This window comes from Aulostomus chinensis, chromosome 22 (genome assembly GCF_037954235.1).
Source record: "Aulostomus chinensis isolate RoL2024-O1b breed Wild chromosome 22, RoL_Achi_v1.0, whole genome shotgun sequence".
NCBI lineage: Eukaryota > Metazoa > Chordata > Actinopteri > Syngnathiformes > Aulostomidae > Aulostomus > Aulostomus chinensis.
Genome location: NC_141341.1, coordinates 2,397,999 through 2,425,786, shown reverse-complemented (window position 1 = coordinate 2,425,786; position 27,788 = coordinate 2,397,999). Strand labels below are relative to the sequence as shown.

General features: G+C 48.9%; 2 protein-coding genes and 1 long non-coding RNA gene across 6 annotated transcripts in view; 2 read left to right on the top strand and 1 right to left on the bottom strand.

Annotated features, from left to right (window-relative positions):
• The first annotated feature begins 213 nt into the window (after nt 1-213).
• On the top strand, nt 214-10,010 carry LOC147240307 (uncharacterized). Of its 2 annotated transcripts, none has more exons than XM_086193312.1 (3): nt 214-584; nt 1,265-1,372; nt 4,365-10,010. In XM_086193312.1, the coding sequence occupies exon 3, from the start codon at nt 4,821-4,823 to the stop codon at nt 8,844-8,846; it is 4,026 nt and encodes a 1,341-aa protein (XP_086049438.1). In that variant the 5' UTR covers nt 214-584; nt 1,265-1,372; nt 4,365-4,820; the 3' UTR covers nt 8,847-10,010. The 2 variants fall into 2 exon arrangements, with proteins under 2 accessions (XP_086049438.1, XP_086049437.1); XM_086193311.1 differs by having other exon boundaries at nt 214-872.
• A 2,069-nt stretch (nt 10,011-12,079) lies between these two features.
• The window catches only part of LOC147240305 (hepatic leukemia factor-like), a 29,810-nt gene continuing 14,101 nt past the window's right edge, over nt 12,080-27,788 (top strand). Inside the window, exons 1-4 of one of the 2 annotated variants that reach the window (XM_086193472.1) lie at nt 12,080-13,598; nt 13,682-14,351; nt 18,209-18,477; nt 20,295-20,490. In XM_086193472.1, coding sequence (XP_086049598.1) covers nt 14,156-14,351; nt 18,209-18,477; nt 20,295-20,490 — 661 coding nt within the window. In that variant the 5' untranslated portion in view covers nt 12,080-13,598; nt 13,682-14,155. Of the gene's footprint in view, nt 14,352-18,208; nt 18,478-20,294; nt 20,491-27,788 lie in introns of both variants that reach the window. The other variant, XM_086193473.1, reaches the window with a different exon arrangement.
• On the bottom strand, nt 15,080-25,838 carry LOC147240306 (uncharacterized). 2 transcript variants are annotated; one of them, XR_015111245.1, is made up of 4 exons: nt 25,768-25,838; nt 25,396-25,553; nt 15,746-15,800; nt 15,080-15,432 (listed from the first exon to the last, which is right to left on the bottom strand). It is a non-coding gene; the product is annotated as an uncharacterized LOC147240306 (long non-coding RNA). The 2 variants fall into 2 exon arrangements; XR_015111244.1 differs by having other exon boundaries at nt 25,396-25,801.

The following is a 27,788-nucleotide window of genomic DNA, read 5'->3' as shown; positions in this document are numbered from 1 at the left end:
TGCATGTGGTGACTGCAACTGGACGTCAATCATACAGGGCATTACAAGCATCACACACGCACACACACACACACACTCACTCACAGACACACACACACACGGGGGTTGTAATGTTATGCAGCATGCGCCGTAATTATATCTTTAATTGACTAATTAACATTTCACACACTTAGCGTGAAAACACACACATCCAAAGAAGGGGGGGAGGGTTCATCACACACGCACGCACACACCCCGTGTCATCAGTGTGCACGCTGGTAACGGTGTGCAGAGACCACACGCACGCGCACACGGTTATTCGTCCGAGAGCACCGCGCTGGACCGGGTCCACGTCCCAACGGCGGACCGGGCGCGCTGAGGTGGATGTGAGCGGAACGGACAGAGCAGCCAACCTGTGCCCGGCTCTACCCGGAACCATTATGCAGACAGGAAACTACCATTTTAAGGCTAGCAGCAGCAGCAGCATCGGAGGAGCCGTCGTCTGCAGGGGGGGGGACACCTAAATCTGATACGGGGCGGAGAGCAGCCAGCCGCGGAGAAAAGAAGCAAGAACACGACGGAGGGGAAACAAAGGCTCCGCTCGGGTGAGGAGGAGCAGCGAGGCGGCGGAGCGGGAGGCCGGAGGAGGCTTCAGACAATGGACATCTCCGGTCGGGCCAGCGGAAATAGTTTTTGTTAGCCAGAGAGAAAAGCAGATGGAGAGCCAGGCCCTTCTCAGTGTTTTTCCAAGGATGAAGAAAAAGGCCCCGCTGACAGGCAGCAGGGACCCCGCTACCACGGCGCAGTTCCCGCTCGGTGTTTTCACTCTTCCCAGCGAATGTTTGTGAGCTTTTATTCCCTCCTGCGGCCATCCATCGCGTCCTCCCCCCGGGGTGAGAATCCAGAAACAGACGCCGTTTCCATTGGCTGTGTTAGCTAATTGGCTAGCACGAAGCTAAGTGGAGCTAACGGCTAAGCTGCTAGCGCGATGCTATGCTATTGCTATTGGGATACATACTTATTATGATAGCTTCATCTCCTGTAAAAATGCATATATGTATCAGACGTGTTTCATACTTTAATACGTCACGTATTGCGTACAAATAGTAGCAAAATGACGCGTTATTTCTCACCCTTGTAGCAATATGTTGGCGTTTAGTTAGCTAGCTGGTTTGCATGCTAGCTGGTTGTTTGCATGCTAGCTGGTGAGCGGAGTGTAACAGTAATTGTAGATATCTAACCTGTTGGTTCGCGGCTAACATTAGCCTGACTTTTTTTTCCCCAGATTGCCCACCTGAAGTCTCGCCTAAAGGAAGACGCTGACCCTCCCTCCCTCTCCCCCCGCCCGCTCGCTCGCTGCAGTGATTGAGCAGGGAGCTCCAGACTTGAGACGGTGAGGAACAAGCAATCACTCCTCTGGATTGTCAAACTAGCTAATTAGCTTTTTCCCTCCTGCTCGCCGGTTCCGAGCTGCTAGTATTTACAGTTGCGTAGAGGAGGTGGAGGTGTAGCACCTGTCACTTTCCCTCATCCCGAGACCTCTGCGGGTGAGCCCCGGCCAGCCGAGGTCCTCCTCTTTCTCTTATTCTTCTTTTTCTTCCCTTTATTTTTTCGGAACCAGATCCTTCAAACACATCCACACAGATGGAGCTGCATGACTTCGGTTGTTTTATGATTCGTGATATTGGAGGGAAATTCCTGCGTCCATCATAAGTCTTGTCTTAAATGATGGTATAACTTTACTCTGTAAATTAAGATGTTTTTCTTAAGACTGTTATTTGCCGTTGGCGCCACAGTATTGAAATGTGGTTTTTTTTTATTTTTGATGTGAAATATTCCAACACAGTTGATTTCTTGAAGACGTCCTTGCAATTCAACAGTTGCGGTCGGTTGTGTTATTATGATGGATTTTGATTCTTTGTGCTGCCCCGAACATAAATTTATGAAGTTGTAAAACCAGACGGCGCTTGTTTTTTTTGTTTGTTTTTGTTTTTGTGTGGAATTTTCAGGTTTGGATAATGACTAATCAATTACACCTGATGAGGCCGATAGCTTCTATGTACCGACTGTCTGCTGTTGCTGCTCGAATATCCGCCTGACGACTGAAGTCTCATTTGTTTTGGTATTTTATTAAAGCACCAATAGCCACACCTCCGTCATTACCACCACATCGATGCCTGAGGTGTAACATAGAAGGCATCATGATATCTAACTTTGTCCGTATCACCGCGCCGTTCCCAGCTAATCTTCTAGGACAGAGGTTTGGTGAAATGTTGCCTCACGCTGGGATTTGGTGCCGCAAACCTTCCACGTTCGGAGATTTAATTGGAGTTCAGCTGTGCTGTGAAAACGTCAATGTTTTTTTAAAGTGTGTAAATTTGGCTTAAAAAAAAAAATGCAGGAGCCTTTTAATAAAATCACGTGTCATGGCAGCGAAATGATGTCATCACCCAGGGCTGCGCATCACCATCGGTATCGCGATATATTGCGATATTATCTTTGGTGATACTGCACCGATATTCCAGGTCCTCGTCTCGACATGTTGTTCTCATCACGATGAATCCATCCTGGGATGCCGCAGCCGCATTTGGTGTTTAATCGTGCAACTTTGCAAATAAAGCCGTAGTAAATAGGAACAAAACTTTGTCATAAGTTTTAATTCAGTTGATACAACTACCCAGCAGGTTGTGTAGCCAAGAGTATTTTAAAAGTTTCAGTGAATTGTGCAGAGTACTGCGATATATCGTGAGACGTATCGCAGCACACGAGGGACTTGGTCCTTTTGAGGGGGCAGATGTTTGTTTCAGGCAGCACAGAACTGGAAAACTAATGAATCAGAATTTAGATGAACTGAACCGAATACTAACCGCAGCACAGGTTCGTTTCCTGGTACTTTAAAGTTTGTGGTTATTTTAAAAGTTTTCATTGACAATTATATGTTTTATTAATTCCAGAAGAGGAAGGAAGTCTCGCTGTCTGTCCAATACTCATCAAATATTAAGAGCTGAAGTAAAGAGGCATGGACAGTTTCCCAGGGTTGAATAATTGCTATAAACTGATGCTCTTGTAAAACCTCTCTAATTATTAGGATGATGTATGAATACATTTGTCTTCTCTTACATGCATTATTGAGAAATGACATTCTTGACATCGGCACATTGCGTTTGTGACCTTGTTGTTCGAAAAAAATGAACACACATTTGAAAAGATACAAAAAGGAAACTCAGTGGGCGCGTATAGCTGGAGGTGGCTTGCTGCTCTTAATCTTCAGAGATGAGGATTGGCTCATGGCGGCGTTCTGTTTCCTGTCAAGCACAAGGCCACTGTCCACCAGGGGTGCACAGTGGCATTTAGAGACGCTGCTCGCTCTTTTCCTCTCCTGCGTGCTCCGCTTGCATCACTCGCCAGTGTTTCTGCTGTCCCTGAAGTCCAGAATTTACTGGTGTTTACATTATTGCACCAAAAAGAGCTCTGCCTGTTGCATTGCAATGTAGTTACCTCACCTTCTTCTTCCGTCCAGTTGATTTATCTCCTGTTACGCTCAAGCCTTGACTTGTTTTTTCTATTAAGAAAGAACATCACGGAAACCACGGAGTGATGGAGAGATCAATTTTAGTGGCTGGAGTAATAAAAAAGAATCATAATCTGGTAGCAAAAACTGAAGGGACATTCTCAGCAGCTGTTCTACGTTTGTTTCAACCTGACCGAGATGAGCTGAATGTATTTAAACCAGGTTGAACAATCAGAGGCAGAGTGCTGTCCAAGATTTTCACAGTGGTATAGAAATAATTGTGCAACAGCTGCTCTTGCCTCTGAGGGGGTCTGTATTCAGGGGAAAGGCAGTGACCTAATTTCCACTTAGCTGGAGTCGGACAGTGGCGGCGTGCTTGTGTTTACCGTCAAACATTTCTGATGTGGTGGGCATGGTTGCAATTTATTTTTCTTGGGAATTAAAATGCCCTTTAAAAATGTAACCACCCAGAGTTTCCACTTTTTCAATAAAGTATTTTCACAATTAGTTGCCGCAACATTAACAAAAAAAACCCTCAAGTCCCAGGAACCCAAACAGAACATTCTAGGTTCTTATTTTAGAAGCCCATCAGCTCAGTTAGCTGCCAAAGGTTGAATGTCAGAGGAGAATTCTGTTTATCGATGCCACGTCAAGTTCAGCTCTGTGTCGCTTGTATGAAAACAAAGTCATTTGCTTGGCAGTGTCCTTTAGAGACATTCGGCATCTGGACTTGGAGGCTTTAAGGGCAAAAAACCCCCAAACCAAACCATCAGTATGGCGTTGTTAGCTTGTTGTGCCTGAGTGTTGTATCTGCTGTGCATCAAATCACTCAAACGCTCACTGACATTATGTCATTTACTCTCTGTATCCTCAGGCCTCCAGAAGAACTCTATTAAGGGACAGAAGGGCAGTGAAGCAGCGGTTCATCCTCCGCTGAAATAATGGACAAACGTCACTCCCTGGAACTGCTGGCCTGATTTGAGAAATCCACAAGCGATCATGGAACACTTAAAAGAAACACTACAGACTCTGTTTTAGTATAATTTAGCATATTTGCCTATTTATGACCCCTTTTTTATCCCACTGAAGCACTTGAAGGCTTCACCCTTGTATGGAGAGTTAAAGTACTACAGAATCCTTTTATGTGAGAAAATTGAGCTTCATTTATGTGAGAAATCGAGCGACAGCCTCTTGTGGATTATTGTGGCTGGTTGGAATACTTCTCAAAATCACCTTATTTTAATAAGGCTCACATCTTTAGCAGAAAGTGCGGACTCTGTGTTCGGGGTAGTTTTAGCCCCAGGACACTCTGTCACAGCTGTATTGGGAGATGTTCCAGTTCAGCAAGTACCCCATGGACATTTTAGAGATGCTAAGTGGACACCAAGCTCATCAGTTCAAAGGCCTTGGATTAGAAAGACAACTGACACACCAGCAGCAAGTCCAGCTGCAGCATCAGCAGCAGCTCCAGCAGCAGCACCAGCCCAGTGCTGACAGCTCTGGAAGCCTGCTATCCGGCCTCGGCCTGGGATCCCTCCAAAGCTCTCGGAGTAATGCCTTTGCAGATTCCTCTTCTTTATTTGCCAAAATGAGTGCCCCTCCCCCTTCCATCACCCACCAGAGCCAGTCCTCCTCTTCGTCTCACAGCTCCAGGAAGTCCAGTAAAATGAGCAGCAGTAGCAGCAGCAGCAGTAGTGGGAGCTCGTCATCGGGGTACCCCCAGTTTCTGCGACCTTTTCACCCAGCAGAGGCTGCACTGGCTCAGGAGCAGCTCCACTCCGGAATGGGACGTTTTGACTTTGGTGGGAGCAGCAGTAGTGGAAGTGCAGGGGTCATCGGGGGAGTTGTGACACCTGCTCCACCGCCCCCGCCGCTGCATCCAGGGCTCTCTGTCCCCCAGCCTTCCTCTGGTCCCTCCACATCCTCCCCTTCTCCCTCCACATCTGTGTCCAACAACCCCTCTGGCAGCACCGCAGTACCCTTAGTGGGCCAGTCTGATCCCCGCAGCCTCCATCAGCAGTTCAGCTGCATGCTTGCTGCTAACCAGTACTTCCTGTCTGGGGTCCCCACCAACAGCAGCTTAGAGCAGTTCCTTGTCCAGCAAGGCACTCACAACCACCTGGGCCTGGGTCTCAGCCAAGGGGCCAGTGAGTCTAACTCGTCCCTAGCCCCCCCACCCGCTCTCCACTCCTCCCACAGCCACTCAGCTCCACAGCCTCAACAGCAACAACAACAGCTGACCCCTCATGCCTTATCTCATCCACACAGCCACACTCACCACCCACACCCTCTCCACCCAGCCCCCCAGCCCGCCCCGCTGGGTGGCTTTGATTTCCAAGGCATTCCTGTGCTGTCCTCCAACCAGATAGCTTCCCTAATGCAGCAAGAGGCTGGCATTCCTCTCCCTCTGCCTCTTCACTTGTCCCTCTCAAAAGACGACAGTGCCAAGTCAGGAGACAGCTCATCGTCATCGATTACAGGTGGAGGGAGCAGGAGAAAGAAGGCAATGGCTGGCTACCTGCCCCAGAGGAAGTCGGAGAGCGCAAGCCACAGCCACAGCAGCAGCAGTGTTAGTAACTGCCACAACAGCAGCTCAAGTGGGCACAGTCAGAGTTCCATTGGAAGAGAGTCGCAGCATTCCTCTCTTCTCTCATCATCCTCACAGTCGTCCTCCACTGTCTCTTCTTCTTCATCTGCCCCTCCCTCTTCCAATTCCACCTCTGTGCTTGTAGCTAATGGGAACCAACAGTTGTCCAAATCCCAAGAAAGCCACAGTAATCGTTCATCTGGGCAGCCTGAACCAGAGCCTCTTTACCACTGTGGTGAGTGTGGTAAAACCTTCACCCACCTCTCCAGCCTTCGACGGCATCTGCGCAGCCACGGCTTAACACCAGACAGTCAAAACAGGAAATCAAACTGTAATTCCCCCAGTCCAGAGAGGATATTCTGCTGTGGTGAATGTGGAAAGAGATTTAAAAAGAGAGGTCATCTCATTCAGCATAGTGTCACCCACTCAGAAAACCGGCCTTTTGTCTGCAGCATCTGCCAGAAGTCCTTCAACCGTCGTGAATCGCTCACAAGACATGAGAAGATTCATGATGAGAAGCCTTTCCGTTGCCCGGCTTGCGGACGTTGTTTCCGTGAGAGCACCTCCCTTCTCAACCATGCTGCTTCAGGTGCCTGTGGAAAACCTCCCCGAAGTTCAAAGAACCGTGCCAGCACTGGAGGGAGCGGGTCATCCAACCCCAGCAGCAGTAAAATGGTGAGCAGTGGAGAGAGGGTTGGAATAGCAACTGATGGGGCAGGGATAACGAATAACAAGTACGCCACAGACTACTCCAGGAATCGCTACCAGAGCCAGTCGTCCTATGGCAGCGGAGTTGAAGACTACCGACGATCGCAGTCCTCATCTCTGTACGCCTCGGAGAGCACAATCGCCAGTGAGTTGACCAGCCAAACTCTTCGCAAAGCCCCTTTAGCGCCAACCCTTCATCCCCATCCACAGAGTCAGCAGCAACAGCAGCACCACCATCACCAACAGCAGCAACCGCAGCCCCACCTCCCTCTTTCCTCCCTATTGGATGATTCAGAGGATGAGGTCACTAGCAGTGCAATGTCTGCCATTGCTGCTGCAGCTGCAGCCTCATGTGATATAAATACAGAGGGCCGGGAAGGAGAGAGAAGGGATATTATCGGAGGCCTGCTCGGGGGGTTGGGGTTTGGTAACTTAGGGGGGCCATCGTCCACTCCCAGTCTGAATGGTTCCACCATACCTTTGACCCACCCCCACCCGCCCCACATGAAGCCCAGGAGGCCGCGAAAACCCAGAGAGAAGAGGGATCCAAGTTCTATTGTGAGGAGGAGGCGGAGCCCTGCACCTCCAGGGGACGGTTCAGAGCGGCCGTATGGGTGTCAGCTTTGCGGCAAACGCTTCAGACGAGCAGAGACCCTTCGGCGCCACAACCGTGTCCACACAGGGGAGAAGCCTCACGCCTGCGATGTATGTGGCAAAATGTTCCGCGAGCCTTTCCACCTCACCAAGCATCTGACTGTGCACTCTGGTCAAAAGAACTACAAATGTAATTTGTGCGGGAAGATGTTCGCTTATGCTCAGAGCCTAGTGAGACATGGGAAGTTGCACCGAAAAGGGGAGATTGACAACCAGGGAAGAAGAATAAAAGGTGCTGCAGTTGCTGCCATTAGTCAAGTTGCCAACTCTGGAACCTCTGACTACTTCTCGTCTTGTTCCCAAGAAGAAAAGTCTCCCACAGCTGGCACCCCCTCCCAGAGGCTATATACCTGTACAGTGTGCTGGAAATCCTTCCGCCACTATTTCCACCTGACGGCACATCAACAGACTGTCCATGGTGGTGGGGTAGGGCTGGAGAAGTCCTTTCGTTGTGAAGTATGTGGTAAAGCCTTTGCCTACTCAAACAGCTTAGTGCGGCACAAGCTGTCTCAGCATGGCATCGACCGTAACGGCCAGAGGGTCAACCATTCCCAACCCTCTGGGTTCTCGCCCCTCTTCTTTGACGCTGGATCAGGCCCCAACTATGCTGGGTCATCTCACATGCAGCAAGGGGCCTCGGGGCAACCACAACAGCCGCCGCAAGAGCAACAGCAGCTGCAGCACCCTTTTCACTATCGTCCCAAAAACTTCCAAAAGCGACATGGACAGACAAGAAAGCACAGAAAAAAAAAAAGACGGGTAGTGATCCATAGCATCATGAGGGATGGAAAGCTGGTGGGTGTCCCGCTGAGTAAAGACACTCGCAGGAAGCTGATGGTTTTGAGGAAAAGGAGGGGGAAATTGCAGGCTCAGATTAATAAGAAAAAGCTCCTGGCCCAACTGAGGATGAAGGGAGGTGTGATGAAAGTAAAGGCGTGGTCAGGAGGCGCGGTCAAAGTCACTGGGCTCACCTCATTGGACGTGCCTATCAAGCGCTTCCCTTGCCCGATCTGCCCCAGCACCACATATGCCAAGAAGGGTTGTCTGCTGGTCCACCACGCCATCAAGCACCCGCCAAGAAACTCAGGCCGTCACGCCCGCCTGCAGTGTCAGGTGTGTGGGAGACGCACCAGCTCCTTACGCAGAGCTTTGAAACACAGGGGCCAGCATCTTAAGCAAGCAGCATTCCAATGCCACAAATGCCGACGCCGCTTCTGGAACTCCCAACTTCTGGCCCGCCACAAGTTCTCCTGTCGGGGGTCGACCACAGGCAGCGGGAGTGGGCACTGGGGACTGATGAAGATCAAATCTCCACTGTCAGATAGTGACCACTCACCAGCCCAGCTGACTGTGCCAGTCCTGGTCCAGCCGGAGAGATCAACAGTTCTGACTGAGTACAGCCAGTAAAAAAACAAACAAACAAAAAACTGTTTTTTAGACTAGTTTATTTTTTTTAATAATCCAAGGAGCAAGCAAGAGTTAGGAAGTTTGTAACAGCAAATGAGAAGGGTTTGTTGAAACGACCCAGCACCCTCACGTCCCTCTCCAGACAGACCCGTGTACGATCCAGACTCACGGCGCCAGAAGTGGTCGATCGATTAGCGTGGACTTAAAAAGGCCCACAGTTCGAACCGTTCGTTTATGGGACGAAGGTGAAGGAAGGAACCCACTATTTTTAACAGCACCTGTCTGATTCACGCGTTCATCCATTGTCTTTCCATCCTTTTTTCTTTCTTTTTTGTTTTCACTTTTGCGTTAGCAGTGTTGGCGCATATATTTGGATCGGGCGCCTGTTGTAGAGGTGAGGAACCTTTTCAGTGCCGGTTTGTTTTTCCAAATTATTTTCCCACGACTCAGTTAACAGTGTGTCGTCCTCGTCTCTTGCTATGTGCGTTTGTTTGTCCCCCCCCGGCGGAGAGAATCTTTTTTATATGGAGATTTCTGCCCCCCAGATTTATCTTTCAAGTGAAATAAATCACGACTTTAACAACGGTAAAAGGCCTTATCTGTCACAAAAGGCGAGGCTGGTTGCTGAATGACTGAAAGACACACACACACACACAAAAAACAACAAAAAAAAGTTGGGACAAAACAAAAGTGTTGGTGACCTCGTTTTTAGTGTACACTACTTTTGTCATTTTTTTAAAGAGGTGTGAAAGGAGAGAGAAAATGTGACTCAAACTGTTAAATGTGTTCTGGGTTTGAGAAGGACAACAAATAACCGGTGTGTACTGTACAATTCGTATTATATTTTATTATATATTGATTATTTGCTGTTTTCTACTCCAAGTATCATTTCTTTTATCATTGTTGGGGTTGTATGGTGGGTGGGAGGGAACGAGTCGGGGATAACCTTTGTAAAACGGCGGGACGAGTGTATGTATCGATGTGACCTCTTTTTGCCCTCCTGTACCTCCCCTCCCCGCTCCTTCATGCCGCAGTTAAGCCCGATTTTTGTAACAAAAGCGTGTACACATAGTTCATTACTTAGGTCCTGTCCTGACGTGTTAATTCTTTTTTTTTTCTGTAAAACTAAAACATGTAATATTATTACTAAATTACTATCCTTTTCTTTGCCTAAAAGTGAGTTGTTGGAAACCCTCAAATTAAAAAAAAAAAAAAGAAAAAAAGTCAGATGTTACATTCACTGTTGGAAATCTTCATTCAAGGTGCAAGTCGTTTATCCAGGTAGAAAAAGGCAGTGTTTCCAAGACATTTCCATAAATTATAGACAAGGACCCCACGAGTCTGATGATGAGTAAATGTTGATGTGGTACTCAGACTGTGAGAAGGCTGGATTTTATTTATTTTTTTTAATTTTGGAGAAGAAAAACAGGAGTTCCTCTCTTTGACTCCAACCTTTCCAAGTTTCACCGAACTCTCCTCTCAGTGCAACACCCCCCCCCCCCCCACACACACACACACACATTTACAGCGAATTCAGGATGAAGAAGTGGACAGAAGAACTGAGGAGTGAAATTAAATCACAATAAAAAAAAATGTTGTGAAAATGTCGCTGTTTGTGCAGTGATCAACAAAATAACTGATAAAATCACACCGGCAGCAGAGTCAAAGCAGTGTTGGTGGATATTTACAGGGTGTACATGTGTACTATTGTGTGTTTGTGTAGTCGTAGTAGTAGTAGTAGTAGTAGTAGTAGTAGCAGCAGCAGCAGCAGCACTACAATGGACGCTGGTTCTCCACCACCCTGGGCGTCCCTGCCTGGAACGTCGCGTCCTTCCTGAGCACCGTGAGAACTTCCCTCCTCTCGGCTCGTCTCAGGTCCTCAGTCTGCCTGCGAGTGTTTTTATCTCCGTGCCTCCCTCCTACAGAAGCACTCTGGTGGTTTCTCCTCTCACTTGAAGCGCACGCACGCAGAGGGAACTCGGTGAGCGCGTGAGGTCAGGTGATGCACCTGGAGCCTGGCAGTCATGTGACCTGCGAGTCCCTCATGAATGCCCAGCTGCTGCTCCTCCCATGGAGCTTCAGGTGTTTGTTTTTCCGGCCTCTGAGCGCAGCCCCGCTGTCGTCTTCATCGTCCGAGCGTGGCAGTGCGGACGAATCCCCACTAGATGGCGCCATTTGAGTGCAGTTTGTCTGATGGCCTCCCGAGTCTGGAGGATGACAATTGAAATTCAAAACTGCCGTGAATCTCACATTTGTGGAGTCTAGTTCCCCGATGTGTGCCAGCCCGCGCACGCTGCTGCGGTCAGGGTGTGTGTGCGTGCGTGCGTGTGTGTGTGAGCGAGCTTATTCTGGCCTCAACACTGTCACACACTGTCACTGACTACAAATTTGGCAGCACTTTGTCGTCGGGCCGGACTCGGAGGCGTTCCGAGCTTCTTCCAGGAACTGTTGTTCCCACCGTGCAGCTGCAGTGTCAGGAGCCGTGAGTCCTGGGATTGACATCAGCAGGAGACCGTCAAGTCTCACCTCTGACCGTGAAAGGGTTCATTTGTTGGCTGTTGTCAGGCCGACGTACACAACCGTGCTAACACGACACCAAACAGCAGGCGTGACGCCGCGTCTGCAGGGGCAAAGAGACGCACACACGAGCCGCTGTGTTTATTAAAGTTCACGATTCGTCATTTCCGACTCAACTCTCTCCTGATGGTCTCTCGTCAATCCGGGAACCTCTGCCTGCTCGGCGAAGGCAGCCGCGGCGCGACAGAACCTGTTGAGATCGTTTCACAGGACAATGAAGTTTTGAAAATAGAAAATAGTGATAAATGTGATGATGACCACGATGACGGTTACAGACTCAGAATCCCGGCCCCTGAGGAGCCTGAACATGATTTGGCTCCACCCACACAGCTTCAACTCTTCAGGTTATCCTTCACGTGATCAGCGGCTCACTGGTGTCTCAGGTCATCAGTCAGCTGGGTTTTATTTGTAGTATTTTACATGTCGTATTTACGCCTATGTATACAAACACACACACACACACACACACACACACTGGCCTGTCACGCGGCCATAGCATGGGGAAGCCAGTGGGCGGAGCCTGTGACCTATTTTTGACCAATGAGACGCCGGCGGAGCCCGCGAGTGACCCAGTTTCAGCCAATCACGGCGAAGCAGAGTCGCCGGTAGGCAACAGCGTCCGCGTGCTGCTGCCACGTGCTCCTGACAGGCGTGAAGAGCGCGAGGGGCACACGGTGGTGGCTGGCAGCAGGAGAACAGGAGAACAGGAGAACCTCAGACGTCCCCGGCGCCTTCTACCGGGCCGCTGTCAGTGTAACCGTGCGATCACGTGCTGCGCAGTAGATGGACACACACACACACGATGACGTCACGGGTTCTTTGCACGCTATTCATGTCTCAAACTTTAACGGAAACTAGTTTTGACTCAAATTCTGCTTTCAAAGCTCTGCGGGCCCAGCGGAGCGCGCGCGCGTGTGTTGTGCTTTGTTTTTGTCTGACTTGAAACGCCTCACGTGACGAGTGCATCTGATAACGATGGCGGAGGCAACACACACACACACACACACACACACACTCACACAAAAACACCGTGAGAGCTCAGGACCGCGCGTGTCATCTGGAGTTTTAACTCTGCAGAGCGCACGCGGGGTGCGGTGCGTTCAGGGTCAGCCCAGGAAGGGGTTCCTCTGGCGTGGGCGTGGCCCCGAGCTCAGCTGCCTCCCGCTTATTGGCTGATGTCCTGGGAGGCGACGCCCTCTGAAATGGAAATGTCCGTTGCGTTCAGGGGCTGTGGGTGAAACGAAGACCGGAGGTGATTTTACGAGTTGATGATCCAGTGTTGTAGCAGTTTAAAGGCCTCCATGTTGTTTTTGTACTTTAATTATTAGCACGTTAGCATGTTGAAACACTTTAAGGTATCAGAACCTGTGAGCTATGCTAACCTGCTAGCAAGTCGGTTGGTATTGTTTCATTTCCAGAAATAGAACTTTGTACCCGCAGTGGACTGACAGGCATGTAGAGGGAGGACAGAGAACGATGGTACGCCGTGTTGCTGTGGCCCCTGCGGTTCAACCTGTAGCGCCAGAGAGCATCTGAGCAAGCAGTGATGACAAAATAAGAAGAAAGGCGAACTGACCGTTAGCATGCAGCGTCCTCCACCATTTTGGACTTAAAACCGACAAGAGCAGGGGTGAGATGGTTCCTCCCCTAACCGGGACCAGTCCTGGATCTTGGTGGTCCCGGTTAGGGGAGGAACCGTCTAGTCTCTGGTGTCTGGTGCGACAGCAGCAAAAGCTTGAATCAAATTTGCCTTTTCTGGTACTAAAGAAACAAAAACAACAGCCGTGTCCTCGGCGCGTGAATCATTGTCTAGTTTAGTTTACTGCTGTTATTCCTCTTTTCTCCCGGCTTTCCCGCGTACTTGAACGCAGCACCGTAGAAGTAAAGCAAAAAAATATTGGGGCGTGGCTGGTTGCTTGTGCGGGGCGTGGCTTCTGTATGCAAACGATACACGCCCCCTAGTGCCTTTCCCCCGTGAGCGGTGACGTCATGCGAAGGGCCCGTGTTGGTTCCAGCTGACTGGCAGAGAGAGAGAGAGGGAATCGACGAAAATAGAGAGAGAGAGAGGAAGAGAGAGAGGGAAAAAAGAGCTGTCAGCACCATCCATCTGGCTCGCTAACGACTGGATTTTATTATTTTGGGGGATCTTTGTTTCCTTCCTCTTATACTTTGACCGTAAGTTTATTTCTTGTTCCCGGCATCCTCTCCGGTTTCTCCCGCCGCCGCGACTCTAATCCGCTTTCTTTTCTCACCCTCAGACGTTTATTTCTCATTTTATTTCCCCTCCGACGGGTTGAAATCCTCCGGCCGAGCGGGAGAGCCAGCCAGCGCCTGGACCTGGACCGGACCCGGCCACGAACTCGCTTCTGCTCCTCCAGGATTCGGTCCCCGGGTGCGTGTATTCGTGGGGGGTGGGGGGGAGACGCGTGACAGCAACTCCTGCGGGCTCCGGGAGGATGAACTAGACTCTCCACATCGCCATGGAGCCATTTTGGAGATAGTCGACCCTCTTCCTGTCGTCTTCTCTCTTGATGGGCGGATGGAACAGCGGGACCTCAGGTGGAGATCTTGAGCGCGCGCACCTGCCCTCCTCCGCCGCCGCCGCGCGCCTGTCACGTCCCTAATTGGATTATTTTGATCTTGAACTCTCGAGTCTGCAGGTTGCTCTTCCTCCTCTCCCCCTCCTCCCCTCATCTCCCCCTCCTCCTCCTCCTCCTCCTCTCCTGGAAGTTATGTCAAGGCCCCTCACTCAGCTTTTGCCTCCGGATCTCCCTGCCGGGGCCACCAGCCCCCAGTTCGGGGCCAGCAACCCGGCCGGAAGTGGCCCCCAAGGCGGCCATCTGACCTCTATGACCAACCTCAAGTCCCTGCTCCAGCTGCCAATCAAGGCCGACCAGAGAGGCACCAAGGACTGCTGCGAGATGAAAGGTGTGTGTGTGTGTGTGTGTGTGTGTGTGTCTTTGTGTGTGTGTGTCTTTGTGTGTGTGTCTTAAAGCCATATTATCACCTTTACATATCATACAGACATGCGCTTTGTTACCATTTAATATGCAATCCAGCTTCTTTTTATGCATGTATGTGTGTGTCAGCTTGTGACATTTATTCAAAACAATTCAGCACACACACACACACACACACACACAGACTACAAAGTTGCACCATATATTTTCATCCCTGCTGTCATAAAGTGATAGAAACTCATTCTAGAGCCGGTGACAGTGATTATTCAGTTGTGTGTTCATGCGACTGAGTGGGTAGGTGTTATTTCACTCACACACACACACACACACACACACACACACACAGTTAACACTCCAGCCTCCCTCCTTCTGGCTGGGTGGATTCATATTAGACTGCAACTATCCAGTAGAAAGGAAGAGGAGAGGATGGTTGAGTTCTAAATGCAGAGAGGAGAGTTGCTGCCACCGAGCTGCAGCAGCAGTTGTGTGTCTGTGTGTGTGTGTGTGTGTGCGTGTGTGTGTGTGTGTTAAATTTAATTCACTGGTGTGTTTAGAGGGAGATTAGTGAGTGGGATTGAATTGTTTCCCATCATCCGCCAGCTGCCATGACAAATATTAACCAGGCAGGCTGCTGCCTCCTCTTCCTCCTCTCTGCTGTGGAGATGTCATAACTCCCAGTCAGCGACACACACACACACACACACACACACACTCTCTAGGTAGCATGCATCGTATTTCTCTGGAGGATTGATGCTGATTTTACGTCCAAACCTCCAAATCTGTCTGCCCTGAGCTGTCCTCACAAGTATAAGTAAAATCCACACGAGAGGGGACAACAGAGACGCTGCCTGGCGACCCCTGGTGGTGTTTGGGTGCAAGTGCAGCATCTCTTGTGCAGGAGGAGGAGGAGGAGGAGATGATGGTGAGCGCGGCTGACAGGCTCTCCATGGAGTCGCAAAGCAGCTTAGAAGCCCCGGCAACCTCATTGTCAGCACCCATCGAGCGCTGCCGCTCCTTCTCCTAATGATGGGTGATGCATTCAGGGGCTGCTGTGGAAAAAGAACAACAAAAAAAGATGATATTTTGTTGATGCGGCCCACAGAGCTGGATACCTTTCCACTTCAAGCCAGTGTTTCACTCCTTCGCCCTCTCCCCCTCCCTGGCTAGCTTTGTTTGACGCCTTCACAAACACCCACTCTCCATCTAGCACATCACCCCCCCCCCCCGTTCCTTCGCAGCTCTTTAGTTTTTCCTCTCACACGTTCCCTTCACGTCCTCTCATCCCATCATCCTCCACTCTCACAGTCCCTCTGCTCATTTACATTTCCCTCTGTTTTACAGTGCATTCTCTCATCCTCTCACATTTGCGTTGATCTTCTATTCCATTTCCGCTCTTCTTCACTCTTCCGATGCGTCTCTGCAAGATTTTTAAAAAAGAAGCAATTGTGACAAATTAATAAAACGCCGTATGGCAGGTGAGACCAGAAGCACCGGTGTGGCAGCAGGAGACTCAAGAAAAGCAGAATAAACAAAGGGGCTCATTCAGGAAACATGGTTATGTGCAAATTAGTTCCTACTGGAGTTTTTGTTCCCCCTCGTTTTGGTCCTGAACGCATGCAGGTTCTCCAGATCGGGATAAACCTGCTGGTGAGAGCCAACAGCGCCCACTGTGAGGTCTCCAGCTCGTACGCGGCCTTTGGTCGGCGCAGCAGAAGCAGCGAGGAGGACCGTGACGGTGGCTGTTGCGTTTTTGTGGCTCCAGTTTGTTTTTCAAAATCAGAGCCGACTGAGCGATGGAGGCGTGTCGCTTCTACGGGTTTGTGCTTTATGTCCCTCTCTTGGGCATGCAGGTTAGCTAGCTAGCGTTGGCCTCGACCTCGTCTCTGTCTCTGGGGACGATGGACGATCAAAACGAAAAGCTGGCGTGTTCCTTTATAAAAGTTACATGTGAAAATGTAGTAAGAGCTGGAGCAGCGGCCATTTTGTCCTGTCTGGGCTCCCATAGCTCAGTCCGTAGCTCTAAGATGTAAAAGGCTGCAGCTAAGCTAACGAAAACACCGTGTCGTGTTGGTTTTTGTTTCGTTTTGTTTTGTTTTTAATTTTCCCAACTGATCAGTGACGGAAGTTTGTGACCAGACTGTTTTGAGACAGCCACTTAGCTGCAGGAGAGGAAGACTTACGCGCCTCCGTGACTGGAGTATAAATACCCAGTAAAAGAGTACTCTGCCAAAAGTGCTCATCCAGAATGCTGCTGTGGTGAAGTGTTTGATATTGAGTTGTCAGTAAAAGTATACCTTCCACGTGGTGATGTGTATTCCTCCGGAGGTGGAGGTGATGTAGACGTCGCCAGTACAGGCTTTCAAGTTTTCGATACAAAATTTCGAAACTAAGCAACGCAGTTTGTCTTTTTAAAGCCTAAGTGAGACTTTCATCAGGCTGGTGAGCGCTCGGAGGTTTTCCAGGCTCCAGGACCAGAACACGACATCCAGTGTTGAATAATCTGGCCTCCCAAGTTCCGGCTGGTTCTGTTGTTCTTTGCGCTCAGGACATCTTCCCGAGGAACCTTCTCGCCCTGGTACACGTCTCCACCTTCGTCTCCTCATAATTTACTCTGTCTCCTCGATGATAAATCCTGCGCTAATTTGAAGGAAGCTGCCGGGGACGATGAGTGAAATAGCGACGTCGATGATGATGATGATGATGATGAGGCAGAGATTATGAGGCCCGCTCCGCTCCTCCCTCCCTCCATCTCTGCCTGCTGTTTTCCTGCTGTAATCTCTGGTGGCTTTATGTTCTTTAATCCCTTTAAATTTAAATTTCCTGATGCTCTCCCTCGGCGTCTCCACTTTGTTCCCTCCTTCCTCTCTTGTTCTACCCCCCCCCCGTCAAAGCAAAATATAACAAAATACACTCTTTTATTCCTATTTTATAGAGTTTTTTCAATCCAGTGGGTCATTGATTTCATAAATGGAACCAGCTGGAACACTTCGGGTGCTTCTCAATGCAGCTGGTTTCATTTGCAGGATTCGCGTTTCTTTTTTTCCGGCCGCGGTGCATTGATGCATGAATAATCTATATTTCCACTGGGCGAGCGTTCTCTCTCTGCAGGAGGTCAAAGTGGAGGGTCAGTTAAGTCAACTTTATTTATAGTTGCCTTTCAATGATCGCAACTAAGTGCTCCGGAGACACAAAGAACACACGCGGCTCGTTTGAGTACACTTGGTTTGATTCAGATGAAGTACTACACGAAAGCAAAGTACTTCATCATTTACTCTCAAGAGGCAAGAGCGAGAATTCAGTTGCTCTGTCTTAAAATGGTCCAGATAGGTGACGTTGTTTCAGGTAGTTTTACCGGTCCCACACTGGCGAAACACGGGACGTCAAAAATAGATCGGAGGGAAAAAGTAATAAACGAGTACACATGCAAGGTATAAGGAAGCATACAAGTACTGGAACAGGAGACATCCCGATAGAAATATGAGAAAAGATTGCAAAAAAGGATGAAGGTCCAGAGGCGCGTGTGTTTATTTACGTGAAATAAATGTATGCTGGTACGTAAATCAGGAATATATTAGAAGAACATGAGATAAAGATAATTAGTCAAACATTTGAGTGTATAAAAATCGTCATTGTGCTTGCATGCATGATGATACGCACATTTAAGGTAGAAAGATACTGCGAATGTTTGAGGAACGTTCGTTGTTTTTGTGGTTTCTTGTGTTTGAAGCGCTAATAAACGCTGAATTAGCTCAGCTAGCTAGGACCAACGCCCCTCCCAGGATGAATCACCTCATTGACCAGCATCTGGTCTGTCCCTCTCCTCAGACAAAGACAAACCCCTGGACTCTGATGAGGACTCCATGGGCATCAGCACCGGAGGGCCCGGCGGGTTGGGAGGAGCCCTGGGTTCTGGCGCTCTGCGGCCCAATTCCCAGTCTGCATTCCTGGGGCCGCTGCTGTGGGAGAGGACCCTGCCCTGTGATGGGGGTCTGTTCCAGCTGCAGTACATGGACCTGGAGGAGTTCCTGACTGAGAACGGCATGGGGATGCACAGCAATGGGCCCAGTTCCACCAGTGCCCAGATTCCATCACAGGTAAGAACCAGAATTCACCTGGATGACCAACACTCTCTGATTAGCTTTAACATCCTCAGTGCAGCTAAATACAGAAAAGTGAAAAGCAAAACTTCTGGGCGGCCCGGTGGAGCAGTGGTCCTCCCTGTGGCCCCCAGCAAGAAGGTTGTGGGTGGAGCCCACGGGGTCTTTCTGGGTGAGTCTCCATGTTCTCCCTGTTCCTGCTGGGTTCTCTCTGGTACTCCAGCTTCCTCCACAGTCCAAAGACATCAAGAGGGACCAGGTTAATCCAGACTCTAAATTGACCGTAGGCGTGGCTGGGAGAGCCAATGGTTGTCTGTCTCTATGTGTTGGCCCTGCCATGGACTGGTGAGCTGTCCAGGGGGAAGGCTGCTGGGATAGGCTCCACCCCCACCACCCTCAACAGGAGGAGAGGGAGAACATGGAGGAATGGACAACACTTCTTTTGAGAGGATGGAAACTGTTTTATGTGTTAGCCAAAACTTTATTGTTCAAAACAATAATAATAATAATATCAACATGCCATGAAAAGCCTCACCTGTTTGCTTTCTAGCACGTAATCGTGCATGCTAGCGGGTTACTTTTCTCATCTTTGTAAGCTAGTTAGCTCGCTCACTACAGTTGTATGCCTTGTTAACAGTAATGAGCAAGAATGAATCCTAGAACCACAGAGTAAGTTAACATTGTTGAACATCCGGTTCCCTCTTTTTGACTTTGAAGCATTACAATAGCTTAGCCTCTTGCTAACAAGAGGCCGAGCAATACTGGAAATATTATCACGCCAAAGCAGAAGCATCTGCAGTGTAGTTCGTTAGCATTACGTTAGCTTTGTTATGCTTGTTCGTTAGCATTATGTTAGCTTTGAACTTCTAACCATTGCACTTACACTTAAGTAAAGAGCAACATTAGTGTCAGCAAACCAGCATCACACACGGTAACGTGTAAAATCTTTCGGTTCACATCATCAGTGATGAACAGTGAGACTGAATACATCCTGCAAAATTCCTTTTCTCATTCAGTGTTTGTCACAGTGACTAAAACTCAGACACTCACATCACGAGTTGTAACGCCGACACACAGACACGCCCTGCGCCCGTGCTGGTACGGTGCATTAAGTGGTCGAGCTGGTTAGTTTACCTCAACAAAGCAAAGAGTCAGAAATGAAATGTTTGCACTGACACGGATCACCAAACAAGGAAGGAGACCAAAAAGAGGATGCGGTTTATGTTAATTTACAAGAAGAGGGAGAAGCGGCGGTTTTACCGGTGTTTGGCAGTTTTACTTGCAAGTTTCCTGTATGACCAATTCTGATTGTCTGGAGTCGCTGGCAGGGCTACGGACACAAGGACAAACACAGCACCGGAACGCATTTACTGTGAATCACTGACCTGAACTGCCTTTCACGCTAATAAAAGACATTTAGAAGGGAACCCTGCACTGGAAGGGCTCTGCCGCTGCTGTTTTTGGGGGTCCAAACAGTTTTACCCGAAATTTTAGCAGGTTATTTCTTGGCAAAGCCCACCAAGTCAGGTGGAAGTGTCCCCCTGTAGTTTTTGCGTCCACGTCCATGGAGGACAACAACAAGCTGCAGCAGATGTACAAATGCGCTCTGAGTTCTATGAGAACAGGTTTCTGGTGGCGTGAAGCGAGCAGCGCGGCTGCTCTTCCTGCCCCGCTGACCGTGAACGGGCGACCTGCTGGCTTTATGAGTTGAAGAGATCAAAATAACATGTCTGAATGTTCAAGTTTCACGTTCCATTTCTACAAGTGTTTTTCCACCACAAACTAAATGAGCGTTCTGGTTTATTTCCTCTCAGAGCTCCCAGTCGGCGGTGCCCAACCAGAGCTCCCAGTGCCCTCCCTCCTCCCCTCCCCCCTGCTCCTCCTCTTCCTCCATGTCCTCCTCATCGTCCTCTTCCTCCCTCCTGGGATTGGAGACCGTCCAGCCACAGCCGCCACCACCTCAACAGCAGCCGCAGCAAGGCATGATGGGAGGACCTGAGTGTCTACACGGTGAGTCAGCAGAGGACTCGGAGCGGGGAACCGTGGCGGTACTGTCCCACCTGGATCTGTTCTGATTGAATTATTGACGAGTTCAGTCATTAATGACGTCAACGGTGATTCTTTATGTTCCATATTAAAAGACTTTTGTCTTACGGAGTCCTGAGGCGACCGCAGAGACCGAAGGCCACAAACTTGTTCCCTCCACTTGTCCTTGAGATGTTCCAACAAGACATAACTTGTTCCCACAATTTATATATTTTGTGGCCACAAAATATAACGTTTCCCCCCAAATTTAGGAACTACTTTTAACCTCTATTTCCCCCCCAAAAAGCTAAATTAGGGGAACAAGTTGTAACTTATCCCCTCATTTTTAATGAATCTGAAGGCACAAAATATAATACATTCCCCCTTAAAATTGCCTGTTTTTGTGGGCCAAATGTTAGGCTCCGCCCACCTCTGCGTTCTCCAGCTGCCACTCTTCATCTGGTGTCTATTCATTATTTAGTTTCCTCTCCGCTGCGTTTGATGTGAACCAGAACTGCCAGAATATCACATGAAGCCTTTTCTCTCTCTGGGATTCAAGTCAGGCGACTTCCAAACGAGCCTAATTGGAAGCACAAAGTCGTTCTCGAGATGTTGACGGTCACCGCCGCTAATCTGCCGGCAACTGATTGATCGATGACAGATTGTGTTTGAGGATGTTGGGCGGTTTGATTGACACTTGCAGGAAGGATGAAGTGCGAACCAGGAAGTCGAGTAGATCCTTCTTGTCATCGAGTTGTTCACCAACTATTTTTAGGTTTTAGCGTCTGAATCTGATCATCGAAGCCTCATGGAAGTGGTGACTGACAAACGATCCGGTTTTCACATCTGAGGGCTTTCAAACTGTTTGCTAACTTTTAAATTACATCATAAAGTGGGAGAACATTTTCTCCTCCGACATCCGAGGCCTCTTGATGGACGGTTATTACGCTTCAGGGGGTTTCACTGAAGTTTCTCTCAGGTTGCTGGCGCCATGAAGAATGAGGACATTCGTATTCTGAAGCACGTTGTTAAACATTGCACAATTTGTTATGGTGAATGTCTCGAATTTAGAGACGCGCCCAGTGGAAGCAAGATGGGGGCCGCTGGTCGGGCTCCTCATGTTGCTGGTGAGACGCGGGCTGAGGGGATGTGATTGGTTGTTTAGTTCAGGTGTTGATTCAGGGGTCAAGCTGTGGCTGACGACCCCTCATGTGATCATGGAAGTCACCCGTGGCACTCCTGAGAGTGGCGGAGGGGGCGGAGCTACCACCAGAACAGCTTGGTCAGGTGTTGTTGCCACACAACATGAATTTATAAAGCCACTTGTTGGCGCTTCAGAACTCGAAGTGATATTTCACCCCTAAAAAAGTGTGTTTCTTTCAAATTAGATTTTTTTTTTGTCCCCCTGGACATTTTAGCTGTCAGTCTCTGTTAGCTTCAAGCTAAATGTACGTGGCTGGCTCTTCCTGCATCCAGGAGCCACGACGACGTGTCGCAGGAGGGAGAAACGTTTTACTGAGCATTCAGGCGATGTCGCTGCTTCAGCTTTATGTTTCAGTTCATTTTGTGTTCTCTTGCTATCAGCAAGCAGTAGGAAGAGTTTGGAGGTGGCGAGGAAGAAACAGAAACAGTACGACAGTGGAGAACTGAGTCATAAACCATGAGAGAAGAGACGCTTGACACTGAATGAAATCTCCAGCGTCGTTTGAAGAACAAAAATAAAACACTTAATAAAGATGCATGAAAGAGAATAGTGCTGCTGTTAGTGTGTGTGTGTGTGTGTGTGTGTTCATATCTGCCCTGACTGCTTCTGCGAGTGTCTATGAATATACATCATCGGCGTGTGTCTGCCAGTGAGTGTGCATCTTCTTGCTGAACCTCCAACATGCATATGAGGGTCCTCTTTGTTTCAGCATTTGAATGCAACTATGTTGGCTTTTACTGTGTGTGTGTGTGTGTGAGTGTGTGCTCTTTATTCAGAAGTATGAACACGTGATTGGGTTGAGCATGATGCATTCAGCCAGAAATCCCTCAGGTCGTGGTGGAGCTGAAGTGTTACTACAGAGCGGCAGCAGGAGAGAGAGAGGGGGGGAGAGAGAGGGAGAACTAAGCGGAGGAATAGATGGAAAGTAGACTGGAAATAATAATCTGATCCACATGCACATGTTTGGTTTGATTTGAATTCATCCTTGGCTAAAAAGATGTGTGGCTTCCAGGGAGGAAAACACAGAATGAGCTGCAGCTGCGGTTCGAAACTGCTTTGATAGCAAATGTTCACCTGTTTGTTTCTCAAATACTGAAGATAATGAGACAAATAAACTGTACATCATTGAAGAAGCATACTTCTGCTGTAAAATGAGACTGCTGGGTGAAAAGTGCGTGGATGAAGCAGCGTTTTGTCTGGACCAGGTTTCTTGTCCTCACCCGTGTCCGTTTCCAGCTCGGAGCCCACGGCTGGATGGGGAAGACGCGGGTTGTAGTGGAGGCTTTGTGAGCTGACACTTTTGGACAGTTTTGCTGTTGTTAGCAGTCAGTCTGCTTTAGCTTCACGATAAAAATACGGTGTGGGTTTTTTTTCCCTGATGGAACCGTCAAGTGGTCATGCAGTACATTTATACGCACTTCATATTCCACTCTTCTTCCATTTTTTGACCTTCCGAAAACGACAATATTCCGACAAAGGAGTTTACGTGCAGACGAGGCTCAGGATGGAACTAAAGTTGGCTATCATTGTTTCCCTCCTGTCTGGTTAAACTGTTGTGAACTATAAGACTTTCTTCTTACATTTCTCCTCGCGTGACTGATGCCAAGTGTTATTGTGCTGTTTGCCTACGTGGCGATGACACGTTCAAGGGTCAAGAGGACTTGAATTGTTTTCCAGGAAGTTCAACGGGAGTTATTGCGCTTGTTAGCTGGCTTCGTGCTAGCATTGAGCTAGCACAGTTACTGATCTGGTCCTAAACAATCGCGTCTGTGTGACACAACGCCTTCTGACTCGTATTCTGCATACACGAACAAGCAACGCTCCTAAAAGCCGACAGACATCAGGAGTTACCGCGTGTCCTGATCAGGGACGCTCACATCTGCTAATCCAACCAACGTAACCGTTCTAGCACTCAGAACCCTGTCATTTCTGGAATAATAGTGGAATGTAACTGTGCATGTGAAGGCACTGATTGAGTCATAGATGGGGATCGGCATAAGTCATGTTTACACAGCGCGAGTAATTGCATGAATTACATGAGGGAGGATCATTTCCTCTCTAATCTATTTTTAGGACTGAGGGAACACCAACGCATCTGAAGCGCAGTGCCAATCAAGTCAGTCACAGTTACTATTGGACTTGAATCCATCCTCAGCAAACATGCTGTCACACAAAAGGCTCAATCGAAGTATAAAATATTATTTAAGTCAACCATCAAACATGAACAAGCAAAAGCAACTCTCACTGTGATGGACGACGCGCGGCTTAAAAATAGGTTTCCGTTTCCTGCATGGGAGCATGAATCAGTGGATGAGTGAAACCCCGACGATCAGGCAGGTCTGGGGTCGAGGGGGGAGAGCAAACTTTTCATTTGTCATTTATTCAACGTGTGGGGATTCCATGGTACAGCGCTGTTGGAAAACGTTACCGTATCAAAACCACCAAGATTCGCCGTCACACCTTCAGCTGCCTCCCAGAGAGAGGACGTTCCCTGGCTGCTTGTGCAGCTTACCTGGACCCCTCCCTCCTGTTAGCTGACGTTAGCTTAGCTACCAAGCTCAGCAAATGTCGCGTGCACTGAAGAAAAGTGCCACTGAATAATGAAAAAGTTATACTTCATCGGCACTACAGTTAGCATAGCAAAGCAAATATTAGTCTACAGATGCTAGTATGGAGGCTAGCCAGGTTCTGTGCGAACCAGGAACTAGGCTTAGCTAATGCTAGCAATAGTAGTGAGGTGGCTAGCAGGGCTAAAGTGCTCAATCTCGGTAAGCTAGTTAGCTGGACGGGGCAGCAACAGCAGCTTTCATGGAACGACTCATCCAACCAAACCGAAGACAATCATTCATTAAATGATTAATTTCATCAACTGTTTACACTTGTAAGATTAAAACTAAATGCTGAAATACTGATGTTCCACGTTAATGTTTTATGTCGTTTCAAAATATTTTGTTCAGTGGCAAAAAAATGTTTATTTCTTATTTTATTTTCAATTATTTCTATTCTGTAATTTTCTTACAACATACAGCACATAGAATTCGGCTGTGCCGTGAGGCCGTGGTGTTTAGTCCCGAGGTTTTCATGCCATCAGAAAGTCATTCCAGCTTCACTTCCCATGAGCCTTTGCAGCAGGACGGATGAGCTCCTTTAACTCTGACGTGATGCTCCACACGTGCCGACCTGCTCAGTGATTGTAATTATTAAACACTAAACAAGCACGCAAATGTTCTCTAGGCAACACGACACGTGAGAAACGGGGAAAACTAATCACTAATAACTGCTCGGAGGCCGGTGGCTTCACCAAACCCGACGGGCCGGGACGCACCGAGAGTCTGACGACGGAAACGGGAGCAAACAAACATGGCGTCTATGTTTCGCCACGGTTGAATCTCCAGCTGTCAGGTGTGTGTAAACAAACACCACAACCACATTAACACTGAGACACGTGACGAAGCACGTTAAGACAAAACCGCCAACTCAAGCCGTTTGTTCCAGAAACCACAAATAAACACTTTAGTGAACTTAATTGTTTACCTTACTTTTGTATTAATGAGCATGAGTTCACACAGGAATCATTAACTCTTAATTTAACTCTCTTAATTGATTCTCAGCTTTTGTGACGGAAACTGAAACCAACCTTCATTCACGTGTGAATAAAAAAAGAAGCAATGCTCTAACTTACTTACCGGGACCGCCACTAAGCTCAGCGCTCAGCTAACGGTTAGCACTCAGCTAACCTCCGTTTACCCGCTCTGTCCTGTCCTGTCAGTTGCAGAGGCGGAGGTCCGCCATCTTTTCTGCCACTCGCTCCTTCTAGTCCAGGACGCAGTGTTCTGTCCCACAGCTTTACAGGTGCCACAAATAAAAAATACATGTTTTAATTCTGCGTTCCTGTCGTCATGGTTAATTTGTCTCTTGATAGGCGCCAAACAGCCGTCATAAAATATGCATCAGAGTATTTTCACTCTGAAATCCCTGACTCATGGCCCCTAAAGAGAGGGAACGAGTTGTGTCAGGTGGTCTCCAAATGGTGTCTTCCTCCTCTCCGGGGCTCTCACCTATTAAGTGTTTACGTTGTTCGGCCAGAATGGAATCACGAGGTCAGCAGGCAGATGGCAGCCTACAAAACCACAGTCCCTCTCTGATGTAGACAAACAATCAAAGCTCTGATTAAACTGCCCGCAGCCGAGCAACAAAATAACATGAACTCTCCAGCTGAGCCGTTTTGTCCCGCAACCGCGGAGCAGCTTCACCTCAAACTCAAGCCAAATACCAGCGTCTAGACTGGAAGAATCCCAGAGAAACCCTCAGGGACGAGCTATAGCTACGTCCACTCCGTACATTAGAAGATGGTTGTGGACGGTGCTCTGTTTTTCTGTCTCTCCCAGAGAAGCAGGACAACGCCACGCTGAAGCAGCTGGCGATTTCACATGCACGCTGTGATTAGTGCTGGGGAGGCAAGGGTTAAACAAGACACTGACGCTGCACTCTGTAACACTGCACAGAGAGAGGGAGAGAGAGGGAGAGAAATGCTGGAGGGGGAGAGTGAGCCAAGAGTGTTCGCTTTGCATGTTTTGAAATCTCCTGCTCTCGCTCTCACACGCTCGGGCCATGTGCAGCCGCCACGTCACGTGCTGCTGCAGAACGCATCGGAGCGAGAGAGGAGAGGGAGGGGCCGAAGAGTAGTGGAGGGACAGACTGAAAATTATAGAGCAAATAAACACAGAGCACAAAGCAGAAGGGAATGGCTTTTTTAGCTTGCTGGGCAACAACAGAACACAAATTAATTCCTCTCAGACTCAACCAGGCACCTGCGTGCTCATAATCACACTCAGGAAGCTCACGCCGAACGAGCCATCGCAGGATGCCGCCTGCGTTCTGATTGGCTGTTGTTATCAGATGTCGGAACTGACGCATATGTAAAATCTGGCTTTTAGAGACAAGAAAGCGGGCAGGGTCATGGGACCGCAGCTGCCAATCACGCTGTGGCAGGTTAGGGTTTGCGGTGTGATTGACAGCTCCGGTACCTGTCATCGTCTAGCCCCAAAAAGCCACGGCGTAAACTGTACATAGACTTGGGCGGAATGTGGTGGGAAAATGGAAACTGACGCAGCTCCACCAGAGAACCGAGGCGGTGAAGCCAGAGTGAAGTCCTTCCTGAGGGGTTTTTGACAAACTTTGCTGGCGTTCATTTCTCAAGTTCCCAGATGTCTCACGAACATCTTGGCCCCACGTTTGGTTTGTTGAGGTCTGGTCCCTCCGGCCTGTGGGCTCCGGCTTTTGCCAACTTTGTTGGGAAACACAGATATTGTCCATCCCCTCGAGAGCCAGTCAAGGAGGTAGAGACCCTTCTCTCTCTCCAGAATCACCGGGCAGCTGAATGCTAGTTAGCTTAGCTGCATGGAATGCTAGCCTCGGGTCATGATAGCAGAAACACATTTCTGCTACATGGTTACTCCCTGCAGTACCAGAACTTGGTTTGCTGTGAGAAACCCAGAACTGCTCCGACAGTCTCAGCTCTCCTGCAGTTCCCCCTCAGTGAGCGTGTTTGGTACCCTGTGTACCCGGGACCAAGACCACTACGGGCTGACTGCCCCTCATCGCCACGACATTCACACGGATCAGTGTCAGGGTCTCGGTGGGTCCAGGAGTCGACTGTGATCCGTAGGGAAGTCTGTGTTTTGCTGACTGAAGTTACACTGAGGCTTTTGAGTCGCTGCGTCAAATCACTGCACCCAGTCAGGAAAGTAGTTCCGGCTCACTCTAAAGAAACCGTCAGTTCTCAGCTCTATAGACACACCCTCACCTCCGTCTGACTGCGTTAGCATGTAGAGGTCGCTAGCATCTCCAGCTTCATTGGAGACCAACAATAAAATGTCATGTCTGACCCGCCTCCAGTTGCCCTCGTCCCGTCCGCAGCTGTGACTTCATCCACCTTTTTTCCTCTTTTCCTGCGTTTCTATAAAAAACCAAAAACCAACATTTTCCCACTCAAACACAACCACTTGACGATCAGAAACATCCTGAGTTCCTGTGAGATCCCGAACCCCGGAGTCACGCGGGATGACGGGCAGTCGTG

Bases quoted from the DNA above. Each gene is read 5' to 3' on its own strand.
- LOC147240307 (XM_086193312.1), top strand. From the start codon at position 4,821: ATGTTCCAGTTCAGCAAGTACCCCATGGACATTTTAGAGATGCTAAGT.